Here is a 20,563-nt window from a genome sequence, read left to right on the forward strand (position 1 = left end):
ATCTAGAATCTGAAAGGATGTGCATTATTGAATGTGTGGCCGTCTGTCTGCTGCATATTTTTGACACAGGGAGGGAGAATAGATGCGAATAGCTGTGAATTTGCCCAGAAAAGTGAAGGCAATTAACCATCAATGCAAATATGTAAAAATCCTCAGCAATTCACATGATACATGTAGACTAGCCACGGGTGCTAACTGTTGATGGGCAACTAAAAGGTCCCTGCTCTCCTTTCTTGGCACTAACAATTTATAACTGTAACATCATTATTCATAACACATCACTTTGGGGAGTAACAAGGGCATAGCGATGATAATTTCATTACTTTTTTCTTTGTAATAATTAATATTTGGATCCTGAAACCTGATTAGGTGTTGCATCTCCTACAAGATCCTTCCTCTTACAGAAAATATAAAAGAACCCAAACCAAACAAACCCTATATATATATACACACACACACAGAGTATATCAGGATGCTGCAAGGACAGGTTAGCCACTTCCACCGGCTCATTTAAAGCAAGTGTTTAGAGAAGGGGAAACAGAGTTCAAGCTTTGCCACAAGCCTTGCCATAAATACTGTCATAAATACTTGCTGTCTTCTTTCCACTCTCCTCTATGTACAGTTTAATTTTATTTTTGTGAGCATTATAATTTTTTCCTTGTTTATCATTACAGTATATTATATTCCCTGAAGCAGGAACTATATTTTAGATAGTCATTTTAAAAGTCATTTCTAAATGGTCCAGAAAGTTTGTTATCACTCCTTTCTTCATCTGGTCATAAATCCCCGATATTTCATTCAAGTAAAAGTTCACAAAGGCTACATCTGCACTGCAGAAATAATCCACTTTGACACCACTTTAACTGTTGTGGCTCAGTGCTGTGTAATTTTGGGGATTGTAGTTCTCTGTCAGGGACTTCTGGTGCCACCAAAAACTTACAATTTCCAGAATTTCATAGCACTGAGCCATGGCAGTAAAAATGGTATCAAACAGGATTATTTCTGCAGTGTGGATGCAGCTATAGTTCCACTGTAATTTTGTTAAATATGGAATTTCAGATATCTCTTTTGTCTAGGAAACAACCAGATGCTGATCCTGGGCAATGCACCTGTAAACAATTTAGAATAAAAGCTATTTGCTATGTATGTGGTTTTTTCCTCAAGGAGCCATCCTGTCGCAGTTAAGAAAGAGTCAATGTTACCTATAGAGTGCGTTTTGGTTGAATTAATGTGCTGTGTCTATTTACTGAAGTATTATTTACATTGTGCCCATATGCAAGATCTTATCACACTTCAGTATTCTTAGTTCTCAGTTCAATGTTTGTAGATTAATTCATGTTATTTTAATTTGGCTGATGTGCCCATTTTTGTGGGTGTCAGTCTGTGTTTTAATAAGATGAGCATAATGAAGCTACAGTTCAAAAGTAATGTAATAAATAGAAACGTTTCTTTATTGGCGTGATCCGGGGTAACTCTAGCTTGGCTACACTGCTGTAATTTTTACTATACAACTGTTTCCTTGCCATTTTTTGCTTTACCTCAAGCTAGAATAGTGACTGCTGGACTGGTCTGTCTGTCTTTCTTTCTTTCTTTCTTTCTTTCTTTCTTTCTCTTCAATGCTTAAGTTTCTTAGCATCCCAACCTTTCTTGTTATATTTGGATTACACCTACACACTACTATAGAACATTTAAAATAATTAACATCAACGTACTTCTAAAACAAGAAAAAAGCTACATGCCAGACTGGTAGAAAATTACCTGAGCAGAAGAAGCATCTCCCTCAAGGCAGATCTGAAGCAAATTGTCATTTATTTAGTTTACAATAGGCTTGTGGAAAAAATAACTAGCAGCTGTATTCTATGCAGGGTGATTCATGTATTAGCACACTAATGAAAACATTCTGGTGGTACCTATCAAAGGGTCAGTGTGATAAATGATCAAGTGAACATGCCCTTGCACTCTAATTGCACTATATATTCAAACCCAGTTATAAAAGTGCAGTGAACAACAGAATATTCCAGTTATTAGTGAATGTTACCCTAGTATATCATGGACGTTGTAGTAAGCACCTGCTTGGTGTAGAAGTTTATTTTTTAATTTTCTCCATCAAGAAAGTAGACATATATAGGAAAAACTAAAAAAGCATGCCAGATCAGGGCCACTTATTGACATGAAAGCAATCCTTCCTGCTTTCAAAGAAATGCCCACCATGCACTGGAAAAATATTAAAACATCAAGGGAATGTGGATAGCTTGCTCTGCCTGCTTCAGACCACAAACCAGATGTGGAAACCATGTTTCATGAGATTTCAGGCCTTAGAACTCTTGTAATCCCAGCCACAAGGCTTGGGCTCCTGTTCACTTCTGCACTAAGTCACTACTCGATCCAGACCCACTGCTAAAGTTCAGGCTTTATACTAGTCTCCTCTGACATTATTTTTTCCTTGATGAATATTGTGGGCTCTCATGAAGCCAGAGACTATGCCAATGTTAGTAGCATTACTACCGCTAGGGTCTTCCAAGTCAGACAGGCTTTTGCCAAGGAGTCAAGATGCCAAACAGCTACTGGGCAGTAGTCGAAATGGGAGCTGAAACTGGCAGAGGATCTTTTAGCGATAACAGCAGTGGGCCTTCAAGCTAACTCCTGTTAGCATTGCTCAGAAGGCAGAAATGGAAAACGCCTTTACCTTGAAAACCATATGATGATGAGACATCCAGTTCTCATATGTTTATTCATGTTTGAGATGGAAATTATGTTTGAGATGGAAATAGCCAATGACATCCCATAAATAGTTTCAGTCATGCTGGAAAAATTACATGAGATTACAACAAATCTCTTGAAAATCTGCTGAGAGGATAAGATGCTTTGTACAAAAATAACAATAAATAAAAAAATGGTGGGCACATACAAGGAAATGTTACAGCAATGGCCACTTTGCATATTCAAGTAAACTCCCTTTTAGCAGCATGTGAATAGGTTCTGTGAACTCTTCAAGGCACCATCCTCTAAACACTGTGAAGGGAAACTATGCGGAACATGTATGTGAGTACGTGAAGGCAGGGCAGCTTCAGTATTAACAAGAATACTTTGGGCTCATTAAATACCTTTGATCTGATGATCTCATGCTCTTTACAAGATGAGCAGCTGTTAATATCCCCATTTTAGAGAGCAGCATACTGAGGTGTTTGTAAGGAGGCACTTTGCCTACGGCCACACACAGTTGGAACCAGCATCTTTAGGACTAGGATCCTTGACTTGAAGCCTCTAATTACTCCTATTAGACAACACTTGTTTTCATCATAATAATGAAAGTCGTTGCTTGCCTATTACAGAACACTGCAACACCACTCTTTGACACGAGGCTTATCTTACATACAAGTGGAGAATTTCCAGGTGGTCATGCTCACCTCCACAAATCTTCACAAATTAATGCTGCCAAAATACATTATTTATTTATTTAAATTATTTTATGAAGTGCTTTGCAGGACACTTGGCCCCGTAATGTGGTGTGCCAGAACAGCATGATACAGAAAATGAATGGAAGCACAACATGATCCAATAACACGTGAAAAGCCATCTTAAAAGCCCAAACACTTGGCAAAATAAACAACTGCATGTGTAACAGTGTCGACAATATCAAAACATCTAATGCATTTAAAATAAAAAAAGGAGGGAGAACTAGAAAAAATACAGTACAGTGGGCCCTTGTTATCCATTGGGGTTTGGTTCCAGGATCGTCTGTGGATAACAAAATCCTCAGATGCTCATGTCCCATTATAGATAGTTGGATAGTAAATTGGTATCCCTTATATAAAATGGCAAAAATCAAGGTTTGCTGTTTGGAATTTATACTTTTAAAAATATTTTCTAGCTATGGATGCCTAAATCCATGTATAAAGAATCTGTGGGTAAAGAGGGCTGACTGTATATTCAATTATATATTAGATGCAGGCTGCAGCCACACCGCAGAATTAATGCAATTTGACACTGCTTTAACTATCATGGCACCATGCTATGGAATCCTGAGATTTATAGTTTGTTGTGGCATCAGAGGTCTCTGAGAGAGAAAGCTATATATCTCACAAAACTACAGATCCCCAAATCCCATAGCACTGAGCCATGATGGCAGTTAAAGCAATGTCAAATTGCAGTAAGATTGAACTAGATGTAGTTATAGTTATTTCAAAACAATAGAATGGACTTAAAAGCTTTGTAGCAGGATGGCAAACAGGATTAGAATCATGCAGACAATGCAAATGGATAGAAAGTAGGTAATAACAGTGGAAGGTTTAAATTTCAGATTTCTACTAAGTGGAAAGTTTGGGAATTACAGATTTACAACCTAATCCTAAACGTATTATTCCACCCACCTATCTTTCTTAATGAAAGAATAAATGGGAGTTACTTTCTATGAGAAAAGTTGCAGATTTTGGTGCTGCTCAAGCTCAATTCATTTTGTTCAGGGACTAACTGGTGACTGACCCCAATCGTTCCAGTGACATGACACTGGGTTAAGAGTTTTGAAAGCTGTTATTGTCGAGTCAAGATGGTTTCACCATATCTAATTCTGAGAAATCAATATATGACACAACACACTTTACATATAAAGAACGTAATGTGCTTATTTCCAAGAGCTAATCATTTCATATTTTTAATTAAATACTTAGCATGTGTTTATCAAGCCAGCATGTTGTAGTGGCTTGAATACTGGACTATGACTCTGGAGAACAGGGTTCGAATCCCTGCTTGGCCATATAAATCCACTGGGTGACTTTGGGCAAGTCACACACTCTCAGCCTCAGAGGAACCCAAAAGCCAATCCTTTCTGAACAAATCTTGCCAAGAACACCCTGTGATAGGTTTGCCTTAGGGTTGCATGAGTTGGAAACGACTAGCAGGCACACAACAAATGTATTTAGTACTTATCATTTCTGGGGGCGATGAACCTTATAAAATCAAGATAATGTACATTCAACCACCCCCAGCTTAAAACTCCCCACCTCATCTCCATTTCAAGGTAAACACAGCAATATGTTGTTTAGCAAATAAAACAACTGGCCTCATGTCCTCATTTGCTCCAAATCTGTGCTTGGGTTTTTCAAGTTCTTCAGCTTTTTTATTCTGCCAGAAGCCATCCAAAACACAAGAAGAGCCTTGGTGGATCAAACCAAAGACCTACCTAGACCATTATTCTGTTCACATGATGGCCTCTGTCAACCAAGGCATGCTCACCCCATGACCTTAGGTCTCCATATGATATACTAGATATGACTTGAAGGCACACAACAACAACAACAACAACATCGGTCTCAAAAGCCAAATCTGGTTTCAAATGCCAACAGTACAAGCACGAATAATGAAATTATTTCAATTCACAAAACTTATTTGTTTTATTTGGTGTATTTTTATACCCTGCTTTTCAGCTACAAAGGCTCTCAGAGCAGCTTACAAACAGTTATAATTATGTAGTTATTATTATATTATGTATTGTTAGATAATACAGACAGCATAGCATTGCTGGGCTAATGTGTTAGGATAATATCCAAACTCTACAAAACTGTGGTACTTTTTTTTTGTTGGCCAACGGAAATGCACAAAATACATTATGCAGTTGGGCTGGTCAAATAAAGGTTATCACTGTTTTGTGTATTTTGGATGTTATTGTACTTTGCTATAGTGACATGGCTATCCCTGAATATGTTTCCTAACAAAATCTTATTCAAACCATATGTGAGTGTGTGTATGTATACATATACATATATACATATGCATATACACATATGTGTGTCTGTGTACGTATATGAGTATATGTATGGTTGTCTGCCACAGCCATTCTTTCCACCCATTTTGTGGTGTTTTCTTCTATTTTCCTCAAAAATAGATAGATAGATAGATAGATAGATAGATAGATGATAGATAGAGTGTGTGTGTGTGTGTAAGTATGTGTGTGTGTGTGTGTGTGTGTGTGTATATATATATATATATATATATGAGAGAGAACAGACTACGGGGGTTATCTGTACTATAGAAATAATGCAGTTTGACACCACTTTAACTGCCATGGTTCCATCCTACAGAACCCTGGGATTTGTAGTTTTGTGAGGTATCAGCTATTCCTCTTTGACATAGAAGGCTAAAGTTCCTGTACAACTACAAATCCCAGGATTCCATAGGATGGCACTACAGCCCTTAAACTGGTCTCAACAGGATTTATTCCTTATGGTGTGTTAATAAACCCCATTAATGCAATGGTGTCTTTATTAATTGCTCTGGGAAAGATAAAAGAAAACACCCCCCAATTTGACCCTACGGACAAAATGCTTTGCCATTTCTACGCATGCGCACACTGTTCTTATACCCACAGCAGGGAAGTGGGGTGTGAGCATGCGCACAAAACCCTTGACTCGGTATTATTATTATTATTATTATTATTATTATTATTATTATTATTATTATTTTGCTAGTTGGCTGAAACAATTATGAGGAAAATATGTAATTAAAAGAAATGACGAATCGGCCAAAACTGTTGATCAGCTTCAAAATATTTAACCCCCCTCCACTAGTTGCCCTTCCCATGATGACGTAAACTTGGCTTCGCCTTCCTCCTCTACGCAGGCGCACAGTGTGACTTCTAATTGGACGGTTTGTAGTACGCATTTGAAACCATTGCCTCAGAGTGCGGAAGGGGTATAGTTTTTCACGCATGCGCAGTAGGTAGGGGAGGTGAGCAACTGGAGCGTGACCCCGGAACTAAAAAAATAGCGAGGTGAAAGGTCAGAGGGAAAGAAGCCGGCATGGCGGACAGTGCTGGGAAAGGGAAAAACCAGAAGATGAAGCCAGGAGATGGAGGGGAAGCGGTGGGGCCCGGCGAGGAGCAAAGAAGCGCCTCGGAGCGGAGCCAGGCCGCTCCCGCCTTCCCTCCGACCTTCAGCGTCTCCGAGATTAAGAACAAGCAGCGGCGCCATTTTATGTTCCTCCGCTGGAAGCAGCAGCAGAGGAAGGTGCGGGAGGGAGATGGAGGCAGGCAGCGCTAGCTCTATGGCTGCCCTGCCCTCAAGGGACGAGGCGGCTTTGCTTTTCCTGTTCACGTAATGGGCGTCGCTAATGCAGTCTTTGGCTGCATGCATCCAGACTGGAGAAATAACCCGTTTCGGCAGTGCTTTAACTCTGCCTGGGTCTAAAACTATGGCATTCTGGGAGTCGGAGTTTGTTGTGGGGCCCTATGAAATTAATGGGGTTTCCATAAGTCAGTGGGCGACTTCAAGGCACGCAAACTCATCGTGACAGCAGACTGTAGCAAAGAGGGATAGTAATAATAATAACAACATTATAATAGAGTTGGAAGACAATCCGAGGGCCCTTCTGCCATGCAGGAACTCTCAATCAAAGCCCCCCTGACAGAGGGCCACCCAGCCTCTGATTGGAAACCTCCAAAGAAGGAGGCTCCACAGTTCCCAGAGTGAGCGTGTCCCTCTCTCAAACGGCCCTTGCTTCCTAATCTTTAGGTGGGATCTCTTTTTCAATGGTTGCTGTATGTGGAAATGGAGATGGGGCTCAAGTAAAGACGCCAGGAAATGGGAGAGGTCTTGACTCGAATCCCCATCAGGCTACACTGACCATTACAAACTTAGCATGCGGTTTCAGAAGCTGTCCTGCCCTTCAGTGTGTCTTCTAAAACCTTGAACAATGGACTGATCCCATTTGTGTGGTTTGTGGCTGTGTATTGATGCGCTGCATATGTTCTAACGCATAGAATAGCGTGTCTGTTGTTGTTTTTATATGGTACCCTTACTTACCGTCACATGTTTTTGTCCTCCTTTCTTCCCTACTCCAGGAAAAACTAGCCATTAAGAAAAAGAGGAAAAAGGAGCGAGAAGCTCTTGGAGATAAGGTAAAAGGAGAATTAATGGGTTGTAAAAATAGTATTACCAGGTTTACAACTTTACATCTAGTTTTTGTTACAGGTGTATAGCAGAAGAAGAAGGTAGTGGCCTTCTCACTAAGGAAATATAGGCATGGCTTTCGTGCAAACAGCACTTCTTTCGGTACACATCATGTTATTATATCCAGTGACAGTATATAAATGTAATTTGTAGTATTTCAACAGTGTACTGATGTATAGTAATTCTGATCTGGAAGATGTTTAATTCAGGTTTGACCTCTATTATTAAACTAATTAAATAATCTTATTCAATTGACTACTACTAACTTATCCTACAATAAGGAGATGGGATTAAAACAGTAGCAGTGGTTTTCAAGGGGTGGGACAGGACTTCCAGATGCGACACAAGTGTTGCTCAAGGGGAACCTGAAACTTGGAGGCTCGGATCCCTCCTCCTCTTCCCAGACATTTTTATGTGTGAAATCCACCTTGGCTTCGTCTGCAACATTCTCCACTGTCAGTCGCCCCTTTGGATCTGCCTGAGGATCCCAAGTGCTGTTGCCAAGCGCCAGTATTGAATTGTAGGCGAAGGGCTTTTAAGAAGTAAAAATACTATCTATAAATATTGTGGTTTATTCTTCTTTGCTTTTTTAAGGCATTTCATAGTGCTGATGAGCTTAAGTTGCTGTTGGGACATTTTTTTTAAGTATCCGCAGCTTTTTGTTTACAGAATTTGTAGGAAGAATTATTACATTTTTATAATTAAAAATTCTGATAACTTCACATAGTGCCATGAGGTCTACTTAGATGGATTTATCAAGATTCAGTAGGAATGTAAAATTATTACTTTAATTATGACCGCATGGACTGGAACCAAACTTCCTTATGCTTAGAGTGTACTCACTGGAAACAGTAGGACCTAATTTAACTGTACCTTTGAAGTCTCATTTATTTCAGAATGGGTGCACTTTAACCATATGTATCCACAGTGCAGAAACAAAGCAGTTTGATGCCACTTTAATTGTCATGACTCTGTCCTACAGAATCTTGGGATTTGTAGTTTGGTCTGGCACCAGAGCACTGACAGACCAGGTGGACTACCTCACCAAACTATAAATCCCAGAGCACCCTAAGATGGAGCTATGACAGTTAAATTGAGGTCAAGCTGCTTTATTTCTGCCATGTAGATAGATTGCAAGTCTGAATGGATCCCAATATTTTGTGTTTCCAGTACTACACATTGTACTGTAGTAGAACTCTGCTTATCTGAAGCACTTGAAATAAGATGTGCTTGGTAGGAGTTCAATAGTTTATTTGATTTTACTGCTAGTGAAATCACTTATCAGACATAGTAGTTTGTAGCAAATGTTGATTATATGTTTATTTTATTGCATTAACCTTTTTATTTTCCGCAGGCACCACCAAAGCCAGTACCAAAGACAATTGAAAACCAGCGTGTGTATGATGAAACTACAGTTGATCCAAACGATGAAGAGGTAGTTCTTTTCGAATAACATTTTAAGGGAAATTCATGCCAAAAACTTTCCATTTTGATAGTTTTATGTCCATCTAGTTATGTGCACAATTCTGTTTTATAAATAACTCTAGGACAGTAATTTGGATAAAACATCTATTCTCTTCTTGTTTTCGTATCACAGAAACAAGTACTACTTCAGTTCTTAAGGTGGTGGGTTTTACAGTCTTGTTTCCAAGTACCTGATGCATGCTGTCTAATAGCTACAGTTTTTGTCCAGGCAACCTTTCGTTGAGTCATATACAAACACTGTATGTAAGAATTTCTGGAAGGAAGCCTTCTTTGTCTGATTTAGCAAAACCAGTGAAGTGTTCTGAGTTTATTTAAGAGGACTGCAATCCGTAAAAGCTTATGTCAACTAAAACATTCTCGTCTTTAAGCTGTCATTAGCCTCTTTGTGAATAAATAAATCGTGAAAGAGCTAGCATAGAACTGGTGGGACTTTGCTTCCCCTAAGCTCAGATCTTGATTTTGTAAGAACATATGATACTTAAGTATGGCTTCTTATAATACTCCACACTGCATCCTTCCAGGTTACTTTGGATGAAGCTACAGATGAATTTGCACCCTACTTCAATCGGCAGACAGTCCCAAAGATTCTTATTACAACATCTGACAGACCTCGTGGAGTAAGAACATATTTTAAAATAGAACAGTGACATGCTTATTTCATCATGATTGTGCATAATGTGGAGAGCATAACCCTTGAGTGTTTATTGGCTCTTGACTTCACAACTTTTCAAAATAAATTTGGATGAGATCCCTTTTAAAATAATGCTATACTTTTAAACATAATAGACCAACAACAAGCAGTGATTGTTGCTTTAAATTTATGTTTAAATTTCTGCACTATTAGTGCATTATGCTCAAACGTGTTCAGACATGCACAGAAATAGATCAGTATCGAAAAACATAGTAGCTTGTACTTTCATTTATAAACCCAGCAAAGCAATAACTTTGCTTTACTAAACCCAGTAAATAAAACTTTAATCATTTTTTCCTTTTGTACAAATTCTTTATTTGATGTGCCTGAAACATGGAAATTGGAATAAGATATCTATAAGCTCTGTGGCAGTAATGAGAATCAGTAGTAAATCCAGCATCAACAAAATGATACTTGCTTTTATTCCTGTTATTTTTGCATCTATCTGAACTTAGCAAGTCAAGTCACTGGTGTAGAGATGAAATTTTGGTTTATCTGGCTTTAATTGCCAGGGTTGAACCTGTTTGTCTCAGCTATAAAATTTTTCATGTGCTGTTGAAATCAGAGTAATTCCTCCCCCCCCCCCCCCCCAACAAAAGGCCTCTTATAGATCCTGTAGTTTCAAACATAATGACTTTTCAGGAGGTCCTGACCTGGCCTTCCAACTTTTGTGTTGACAAGAAAGGATTCTTGCTCCTCTCTCCTATAGTGCACTAGAATATTTTAAAAGTCTTCATTGGTGTCCATGGAGGACTTTTGACATCTCATTGCAGCATGGGCAACTGTTAGTGCTGATACTGAGGGGAAGGGCTTTGATTCTTCTCTGAAAAATTCCCTTTTGTATTTAGACTTAAAAAAATCTCATAAGACACTCTTGGGAGAAAAACAGACCAACAAAAAACGCCAACTTTAGGGGGATGTGGCATACACATAGTGCATATCCCAATGCTGCCCCCAAGCTGCTGTCACAGCGCCCCGCTAACCACACACTAGGCAGCGTCACGGCATTTCTGCAGTGCGGTGTTTACATGAGCTGTGCCACAGAAAAGCTGCTGCCGCAGCATAAAACAACACCTTTCCTCCGCCCCAAAGAGCAGCATTTTGTCACCAGATCAGGGCCACAGCATGCCGTTGTTGTGGTCCTGACCTAGCACTCAAAGGGGCAGCATAGAGCTGTCCCTTTATGGCCTTCTGTTTTGGCCCTTACTTTTAAAAAGATTGATTCCTCTGTGTGTGTGTGTGTGTATGTGTGTGTGTGTGTGTGTGTTAGGAAGTGCTGGACACCACTTCCCAGCAGTGGGATGGATTCACCTACTTGGGTGTGGGGTCCTGTCACTGCTAGTATAGTCTACAGTGTGCTTGATTAGAATCAGTTTGGCTCCCCAAAGGTTCTTCAACCATGTTTAAAATATGTGATATATAGACCTGCCCATATGGCTTGAGAACTGATGACACACTAATGTATTTATTAAACTCATGTTGGTTTATGTTTGAATAATTACACCTTTTTTTGCATGAACTCTTTTTCAGAGGACTGTGAGGTTCTGTGAACAATTGTCAACATGTATTCCAAATTCACATGTTTACTATCGAAGAGGGCTGGCTCTAAAAAGAATTATTCCACAGTGTATCTCAAGAGACTTCACAGATGTGATTGTGATCAATGAAGATCGCAAAATACCAAGTATCCTTGGCAAATTAGATACGTCATATATTTTAAAAATCAGATGATAGTATTTGGAGAATTAAAGTTATTCCAGGGCATAAATATTAATATTTCTAGTTGTGCTTTAGATGCATAGGTCTATGAAAATTCATCCTAATGTTTTATTTTTCATTGTTTGTTTCTCTGGTACACATCTTGTTGTCAGCCTTAACTGCTGAAATAGATGGACTTGTGTTAAGTCACTTGCCTGAAGGGCCAACTGCTCATTTTAGGATGAGTAGTGTTCGACTACGTAAGCAAATTAAGGTGAGTTTGTTTTAGTGAGGTCAATCCTGATTTATAACTATGCTTGTTATAACAGTCATCGCAATGTTTTGTGTCATTTATTCCAGCGAAAAGGGAAAGCTCCTACAGAACATCAGCCTGAAATAATTCTGAACAACTTTACAACACGGTTAGGCCATTCCATTGGTCGCATGTTTGCGTCTCTTTTCCCTCATGATCCTCAGTTCATTGGTAGACAAGTGGCTACATTTCACAATCAGCGTGACTACATCTTCTTCAGATTTCATAGGTGAGTGTTCAAAAACTGCAGCCACAAGTGTGAGAAATGATTTTGTATGATCACTTTGCTAATATTGCCTACTACCTTTTAAAGGTATATCTTCAAAAATGAGAAAAGAGTGGCAATTCAAGAACTGGGACCACGTTTTACCCTGAAATTAAGGTCTCTTCAGAAAGGAACTTTTGATTCCAAGTTTGGAGAATATGAATGGATTCACAAGGTATTGTATTTTAGCAGTCTCTCAGCACTGCCTAAATCTATGTAAGGGATATTAAGTCTAGATGGTGTTTACTTGCTGTATAATTGGTAGACTACTTACAAGCAGACGTTTATTCAATATGTATTAATAGAATTCCTTACAAACTGTTCTGCAGCATCCACTTTTACCTACCATTTAATTTAGCTGTGGAACCTGTTGCCCTCCAGATGTTGTTCGACTGCAACTCCAGTTATCCCAGTTCATTGTCAGTGTTGGCAGGGCGGAAATGAATTTGAGTCTCAACATACAGAGGACCACTGGTTCCCCATACCTATTGTAATATTTGTCATTATACTATTTTCGTATTCTTTTTGAGTACAAAAATAATCTTTAAATATGTTAAAACAAGATAAAGATATACTAGAGAATACTAGAATCTTCTGAAACACTAAAGCTAATGTAAAATGAAGTACAATACCAGACAAGTTTTGCCGCCATCCATCCATCCTGTGTAGATATAGGCTGGGATAACTTGGCTTCTGATGAATCTTTGATGGGGATTGGGACAATCCTTTTCCCCTCTTCCTCCGCTCGCATTTCCTTGTCCCTTATGCAAATAATTTATACTATAGTATGATTGCCCACCTTACTGTGCCTGTAAGCAGAGGTCTGTAGGTTTTTAAATTGCCCTTGTAGCCAAGCCAAAATGTATGGTATCAAGTACCTTATCTCTCCTCTACTGCAGTCATCGGGACCTTACCCATTGAGAACAATTTTGCTTTCAGTGTGGCTTGTTCCCTTATAAATGTATATGTTGTTACTTAACAAAGCATGACTACTTTACAAAGTAAAACAATTAACTCCTTGCTGAGGTGGGGATGGTCTATGCTGTCACTGGAAGGCATGATTAATTGCCATAATGGTAGTGAATGGATTTGATGCTTATAGTAGTACTTGAAGTTCTTTCTAGATTATTTTTAAGCAACAGGAACAAAGGACCAAATTATACGATAACCTAAAGGCCAGTTTAAAATTACTTTAAACTGGCCTAAACTTTTGGAAACAGAGCTAGGAAGTCATTTTATAATCAGTCCAGGTCAGGCTAACTACTGATTATCTAGAAACGATCATAAGTTGATTCCTCCTCCTCAGTTCTTCAGGAGACTGCATGGATATTTATTTTGGACAATCCCATTAAGCCAAAGCTTACAAATTACTATAAAACACTTTTTATTTGGTCTAATGCAAATAAATATTTTAATACTGTACAGGTATTTCTGAGGGGGGCGCATTACAGACTGCTGAGAAGCAGCGGTCTGGCTCCACCTCCGCTTGCAGCGTCCGGGAACCACAGTCTTTAAACGGCGCGGCTCCCGGACGCTGCAGAGAAGGAGCGCGGAAATTGCACTCCTTCTCAGGCCCCGGAAGAGGCGTCGCAAGTGCCAAAGGGCGCACTCGCGGCGTCACTTCCGGTGTGCCACGTGCGGACACAGAGCATCCGCTACGTCAAAATGGCGGCGCCCATATGAACAGGGCGCCGCCATTTTGTATGGACTGAGTCCATGATAGGGTAAAGGGCGTCTAGAAGAGACGCCCCTTTTTCAAATTGGGACGTCCTCAGGACGTCCCTAATGGCGGTTTGTAACCTGCCTTACTGTCCTGATCCAGATACCTTCACTTTCTTTACTAATGTGTTCATTTCATAAGCAAATTCTATTAAATGCTTCCTTTATCTTTCAGCGTCGTGAAATGGACACAAGTAGAAGAAAATTCCACCTATAAGAGCAAACTAAGAAAACAGAGGTTTTTTCTTTCCCTGCTGAGTTAACAAGAGCACAGGAGTTGGGATATCATTATGGCTACTCCTTGTCCAAAGGGGAGAATTCCACAAAGCTTTTTTTGTAACAGACTTCCAGATGAACAGTTAGACTGATGTATGTCATCTAAAGTGCCTTGAATAACTTCCCAATTGTACTTCTATTTATTTACAAGGAGCAGAACATTTCATGTTACTGTGGCAAGAAATTCTATCTGCTGTCCACTTGTGAAGATGTTAACTCTTTTAAAAAGTGCTGTTTCATAATCATGTAACAGTTGCTGGAGTGATTTCTCACTGGAAGTAGACTATTTTAGAACTACAACCCTGCTATACATCTAAAGTGGCCACAAGCTGTGAGTTGCTTCTCAAAATGTGTTGTAAAAAGTAAACATTTATGCAATTTTTAAATCTTGTAATTCTCAGTTTCACTTGTAGCAATTAGGACCGTAATGCAGAAAAGCTCAATAGTGTTTCACAGTGACCCTTTCACATGCATTGTTAAAGCATTGTTTACCATTACATGCATAAACATTGTGCTTATGCATTTGCTTCCTTTTTCATCTCTGCACTTCAACATTGTCAAAACTGAAGGAAATTGTGGTTACTGTTTGTCTAAATAAGCCAGCTTGAAACAATAGTTTACACTAAGTTTTCTGTTTGTATATAACAAACTGTGATTAGGTGAAAATGAGAGCAAATGCTTCTGGTCTCCTTGCATGGATGCACAGGAAATCCATGAGTCCAAGGCTTACATCTATAACACAAAGTGAATCAATGCCCTGTATTAGATAGGGGTTTCTTGGCAAGATTTGTTCAAAGGACTTTGGCTATTGCCTTCCTTTGAGGCCAAGAGCATGTGACATGCCCAGTGGGTTTCATGGCTGAGTGGGGAACTGAACCCTGGTCTCCTCAGTTGTAGTCCAACACTCAAACCACTACGCCATGCTGGCTTAGCTTTCTCAAATTGTCTGGAACATCCACTAAATAAACTTCATGGAATTCTAGGTGTATAAGCAGTGGTTGGTAGGGTATATTTAAGAATGGGATTTGGCGCCAGTTTACTAATGAAAGAGAACGAGAAATTAATGCCTTAGCATGTTTTGAGAGGAAGTGCTGCCCATTTCAAGACAGTATGCAATTATCTGAAATTGCAAAAAGTTTTATAGTGGTTATAATATATTTGGTGTCTGGCTGTAAATACTATTTTGTATTCAGAATCTTAAAGCTGTTGGTGCAACCAGCTGAGTAAGCTATGTTACAGCATTTTACTTCCTTGAACAAGTAAGAAAGGCATGAAGAAAACGTGCATTGTGAAAACACAAGCATTCTTTATCTACCTTGTAAAACTTCACATTAACATTGAAAGTAATTAAGGCAACTCTTTATTGCTTGAATATAAAATTGATTCCCTCATGATACAGAAATTATTGCAGTTAGCATACAGTTTGTTTAGAGAGGTAGATTGTAAGAAATCTGACAACAGTAGCAGTATTATACTAGGTCTAAGTTGGCACAATAATGCAAAGTTTCTGTACAGGTTCCAAGCCACTTTGCTTTGCTTTCACATCCATCGTATGTATCAACAGTTAGGGAAAGTTAGAAAATCTGAAAAACAAAACAAAGCAACCTTGCTGAAGTTAAGTATGATATTCCCAAGGTAAGCATGTCATTTGCTGAGAATGGTTGGTGGGACTCACACCTGACATGATGTATCCAGTAAGAATCTTACAACAGTTGGTGATATAGAGGACCAAATACCACAAAAATATTGAATACACTGAAGAAAGGGATCTCTCCCTCTTCATTAACTGTTTCTTAATGTCCAAATGAAATTTGCCAGTTGAGCTTTCTTTGGGTTCATATAGAATGGATCAACTACCCTTCATCTCTACTTGGCTAGCTAAGGGGGGAAGCAGATGGACATGAAGGGATGGCCAGAGGCCGCTTCGGCCCGAATTTGGCAGGGACCACAGTAACCAGACAGCCTGCTCTTGAGGTGGGCCACTACCGCAGTCCCGTGTCACGCCAACCAGGGTCGATCTAGATCCTATTTAGGCCTGTTTGGCGCGGCCTTGGCTTCTAGCTGTTTTGAGGTTGTGCATCATCTGAACACTACACCCACAAAGCAGCCAGAAGCCACTCTATTTGACCCATCTCTGCTTTGGGCTTAAGACAACATACTGGATAGGTTTATCCAAAGATTGTAAGGTACATGTAGTATGTATGATAAGTATAAATGCGGGATCATGGAAGGTGTCTTTATCCACACACTACCACTATATAGCTAGTCAGTAAAAAAATGAGTGCAGGTCAGTATCTGCCACAAATGAACTTATAAATGTTTAGAGTTACAAGAGATTAAATAGTTTAATATTGGCTACTTTTCTGAATAAAGCAGCTTCTCATAGACCTGGGGTGAGCCACATGCAAACTGCATCTGCCCTCCTTGGTGCTTCCATTTTTTTCTGCAAAAATGCCCTCACTGGTGACATTTTACATCTAGGAGAGGCCTTTCAAAATAAAACAGACTTCCTGATTGCTTCCTCTTATAATGAAAGGTCTCTCCTGGACCTAAATGTTTGCCTAATATCATAAAGACACCAGACCCTATCTAAACTTGGAAGCTAAATGGAGTCAAACCCTGGTTATTATTTGGATAGAGGACTGCCAACAAACACCAGATACTGTACCTATATTTATCAGTATTCCTTGCCTAAGAAAACCCTGAGATTCATGGGGTTGTCATAAGTCTACAAGGACCTTGAAGGTGTGCACACACACCTGGACCTAAAAGGATAATGAAACACCCCACATGCCTCCTAGAGGGCATTTGGAGGTAAAGTCTCCTGTGTGCACTGGCTAATGTGCCCGCTAGCATTCAACAGCTACCCATCCTGTCTTTTACCAGCAACAGCTGAAATTTTGTTGTGTGCCTTCAAGTCATTTTCCCAACTTCCAGTCACTGTATCATGGTGTTTTCTGGCAAGACTTGTTTTAGACGGGGTTTGATTTTGCCTTCCTCTAAGGCTGATAATGTGTAATGTGCAAGGCTACTTAGTGGGCCAGGCAGGGATTCAAATCCTGGTCTTGAGAGTCTTAGTCCAATACTCAAACAACTACACCATACTCGCTCTATAGGTGAAACTTGGTTTTATATAAAATGCCCACCTATTTGGGTGGGGTCTATTGAGCATTGTGAGATGCTTTCCAGAAGGTAGTCTAAGGCACTGTACATACCTCCCAATATGGCGCCCCCGACGTGCTAGGGGTTGGCCGAGGGCGCACTGTCCATATTGGCCTCACCCTTAGCATGTGACGGGGGCATCAAAATGGCGGCACCCTGTACACACAGACGCCGCCATTTTGACGCGATGTCCCGGCGCCTTTCTGACGCCGCAAGTGCGCCATTGGTGCATTGCGGCATCACAAGACCCCGCTTTTTGTGGGTTCTTTTTGTTCCGCAACAGAGCCGCATGGTTTGTCTGCTGCGGCTCCCTCACGGAGCAAACCAGGGCGGTGGGAGACTGCCCTTTTTGGGCGGTCTGTATCCCACCTAAGATCTGATTTAATGGAATTTTCACTGAACTATTAATTGGTTTAAAATACCTTTAGCCTTTAAATTTTATTGTACATTGCCTTCCGAACCTTGGCTATATGATGGGATATAAATATTTTTAATAAATAACTCTGTGGAGGGTAAGAAGTCTTCCTGCTATACTTAGAGAAGCTAAAGTAGTAAAATTATGAAGACTTACCAAGAAAAGATCCCATGTATTTCACCGAGTCAGAGAAATGAACAGACTTTCTGTGGTCTAAATGGATTTGTACTTGACGATACTCCTGTTAATAAAGGATCGTGATGCGCATTCTGCAGACAAAACTGCTTTAAATCAGCTGCAGCTTGTGAAACCTGCAAACAAAGAAATCATCTTTTTATAATGGTCATATATATACTACTTATCTGGGTGGTAAAACGATTAAGCCAGTTAGAAATCAAGGTAGATTCACCACCCCCAGCATTGTATGCAATCAGATTTGGCTGTATAGTAAAATACTATTCTGTGCCCTTCACCCAATAATTCCCACATCCTTCTAACCCAATATTAATGTCACTTCAAACATATCTCCACAACTGTGATTGAATCTCCTTCCCAACTGAAATATGAAATAGAAAGCTTTTTTGGTAACATGGCACTGCAAATGTCCTCTGGATGTTAAAATACATTTTGTTTTCTGGAACTGTATGCCTTCCTCTGAACATTGTAAACTTCTTTTAAAGGACAAACTACTGCCCTGAGGAGCACAGCTTCCATAACAGTCTTTGATGAATAGTGTGATAAAGTACAAAAGGATTGTTAAAATAGATTGACTTTAACTAACATATTAATAAATTAAACAGTCTTGAAAAGACTGCACATCAACAAGCAGCTGCCCTCAAAGTTAGCATGCGCCCTGAACAGGGTTGCATAGATCTGAATGGGCAGAAGGTAGACCTGGGTCTTTGTTGCTGTTAACCATCTTCCAGTTGACTTCACTGGAGAAAGGAATGGTCCACAACGCACTGGAGAAATAACCCACTTTGAGACCGCTTTAATACCTGCCCTGGCTCAGTGCCAGGAAGCTCTGGGAACTAGTTTATTGAGACATTTATATTTCTCTGTCAGATGGATGGCTCTGGTGCCACAACAAACTAGTCCCCAGGCTTTGCTAGCACTGAGTCAGGGCAGGTATTAAAGCAGTCTCAAAGAGAGTTATTGTTTCTGCAGTGTGCTTTTGGACCTATGAGTCTGTGAGACCCAAAGGCCTAGCCCTGTTATTGTCTGGAATAGATGAGTATGCCAAGGGACCTTGTAGCCCTGGCTGAGAGAGAGACGTTGGCAGCACGAGCTTCTTGCAGAGTCCACTTCCTCAGGTGCACTTTGACATCATCATGCCACTGGCTTCTCTCTTTCAGTGAGTCTCAAAGGTGCTACAAGAAGATCCTTTTGCATAGCCTCTGAAGAGGCAGCGAAGCAACAACAACAGCAACAAAAGGAAGGCGCTCTGCACATGCTCAGAGGCCCCACTCCCAGGCAGCCTCCTCCTCCTCCTCCTCCTCCTCCTCCTCCTCTTCAGGCTCAGAGTCAGAAGTAACGGTTTCCCCAAATGATCACAGAGAGAGGAGGAGGAGGAGGAGGAAGCAGCTTCTCTCTCCGCTGCTGAGGCGGAGGAGGAGGAGGAGGAGGAGGGCGCGGCAATGGCGTCCTTCTTGGGAGGCCTTCCCTTCCCTTCCTTCCTTCCTCCTCTTCTTCACCTTCACGCGGCTGACGCTGGCCTCGAGGCGCAGCTGCTGCACCACTTTCTTCATGGCTGCCACGTTGGAGGACATGGCTCCTTGCTGCCTCGCGCGATGGATGGAGCCTGGGTCGCCTTTGGCTGGGGGCCCTCGGCAAGACAGACACAGAGAGAGAGGCAGACAACGGCTCCTCTCCTCCTCCTCCTCTTCCTCAAGTTTCTGCCCAAGTTGTTTCCGGCCCTTCGCAAACTCTTCCCGCCCACAGAGACTGGGAAGGAGGAAGGAAGAGAGCCCCAAGACTCGCCCACAGCTCTCTGGCTGGAGGAGGGCGCCTCTGGGCCTCTCTCTCTCTCTCTCTCTCTCTCCTTCCCTAAAAGGAAGGGGAAGCAAAGCCAAGTCAGGGGGGCCCATCAAAAAACACATTACGCTGTTCTTGTTGTTGATTATATATATATAAGCAACTCCAAAAGCCAGGGTTTCCCATAATCACATTACACTATTGTTGTTTTATATATATATATATACACACACACACACACACACACACACACACACACACACACATTAACATATATATATATATATATATATATATATAAATGTAAATACATCATATATAATATATAACATTAATATATGTTATATAACACTAATAACTTATTAATTACACAACAATGTAATTATATTTATTATATATATTATTATATTTATTATTAATAACAACAAAACCTGAGATCAGGGAACCATCTAATTAAAAATAATAATTGTAAGCTGCTCTGATAGCCTTTAGGGCTGAAGGGCAGGGTATAAGTACTCTAATAAAATAAATAAAGAAATTAATAAACAGCATAATGTGATATTTATGAGAATTATTATTTATTATTATTTTACATTGGGCCCTCGTTATCTGCTGGGGCTCG

The 20,563-nt window shown here is 40.2% G+C and overlaps 2 protein-coding genes across 2 annotated transcripts; one reads left to right on the forward strand and one right to left on the reverse strand.

Moving 5' to 3' along the window:
* The first annotated feature begins 6,750 nt into the window (after positions 1–6,750).
* Positions 6,751–15,974, forward strand: RPF1 (ribosome production factor 1 homolog). The gene is made up of 9 exons (XM_089515550.1): positions 6,751–7,001; positions 7,835–7,891; positions 9,298–9,378; positions 9,950–10,045; positions 11,650–11,803; positions 12,009–12,091; positions 12,178–12,359; positions 12,444–12,570; positions 14,290–15,974. Exons 1-9 carry the CDS (start codon positions 6,795–6,797, stop codon positions 14,329–14,331), a joined length of 1,029 nt encoding a protein of 342 aa, XP_089371676.1. The 5' UTR covers positions 6,751–6,794; the 3' UTR covers positions 14,332–15,974.
* On the reverse strand, positions 15,735–19,968 carry LOC149316463 (guanine nucleotide-binding protein G(I)/G(S)/G(O) subunit gamma-5). Its single transcript, XM_089515551.1, has 3 exons — positions 19,662–19,968; positions 18,124–18,278; positions 15,735–15,973 (listed from the first exon to the last, which is right to left on the reverse strand). Exons 1-2 carry the CDS (start codon positions 19,734–19,736, stop codon positions 18,153–18,155), a joined length of 201 nt encoding a protein of 66 aa, XP_089371677.1. The 5' UTR covers positions 19,737–19,968; the 3' UTR covers positions 15,735–15,973; positions 18,124–18,152.
* Positions 19,969–20,563: the final 595 nt, after the last annotated feature.

Source organism: Sceloporus occidentalis, unplaced genomic scaffold (genome assembly GCF_023333645.1).
Source record: "Sceloporus occidentalis isolate IW3139 unplaced genomic scaffold, rSceOcc1.0.p SCAF_3, whole genome shotgun sequence".
Lineage (NCBI taxonomy): Eukaryota > Metazoa > Chordata > Lepidosauria > Squamata > Phrynosomatidae > Sceloporus > Sceloporus occidentalis.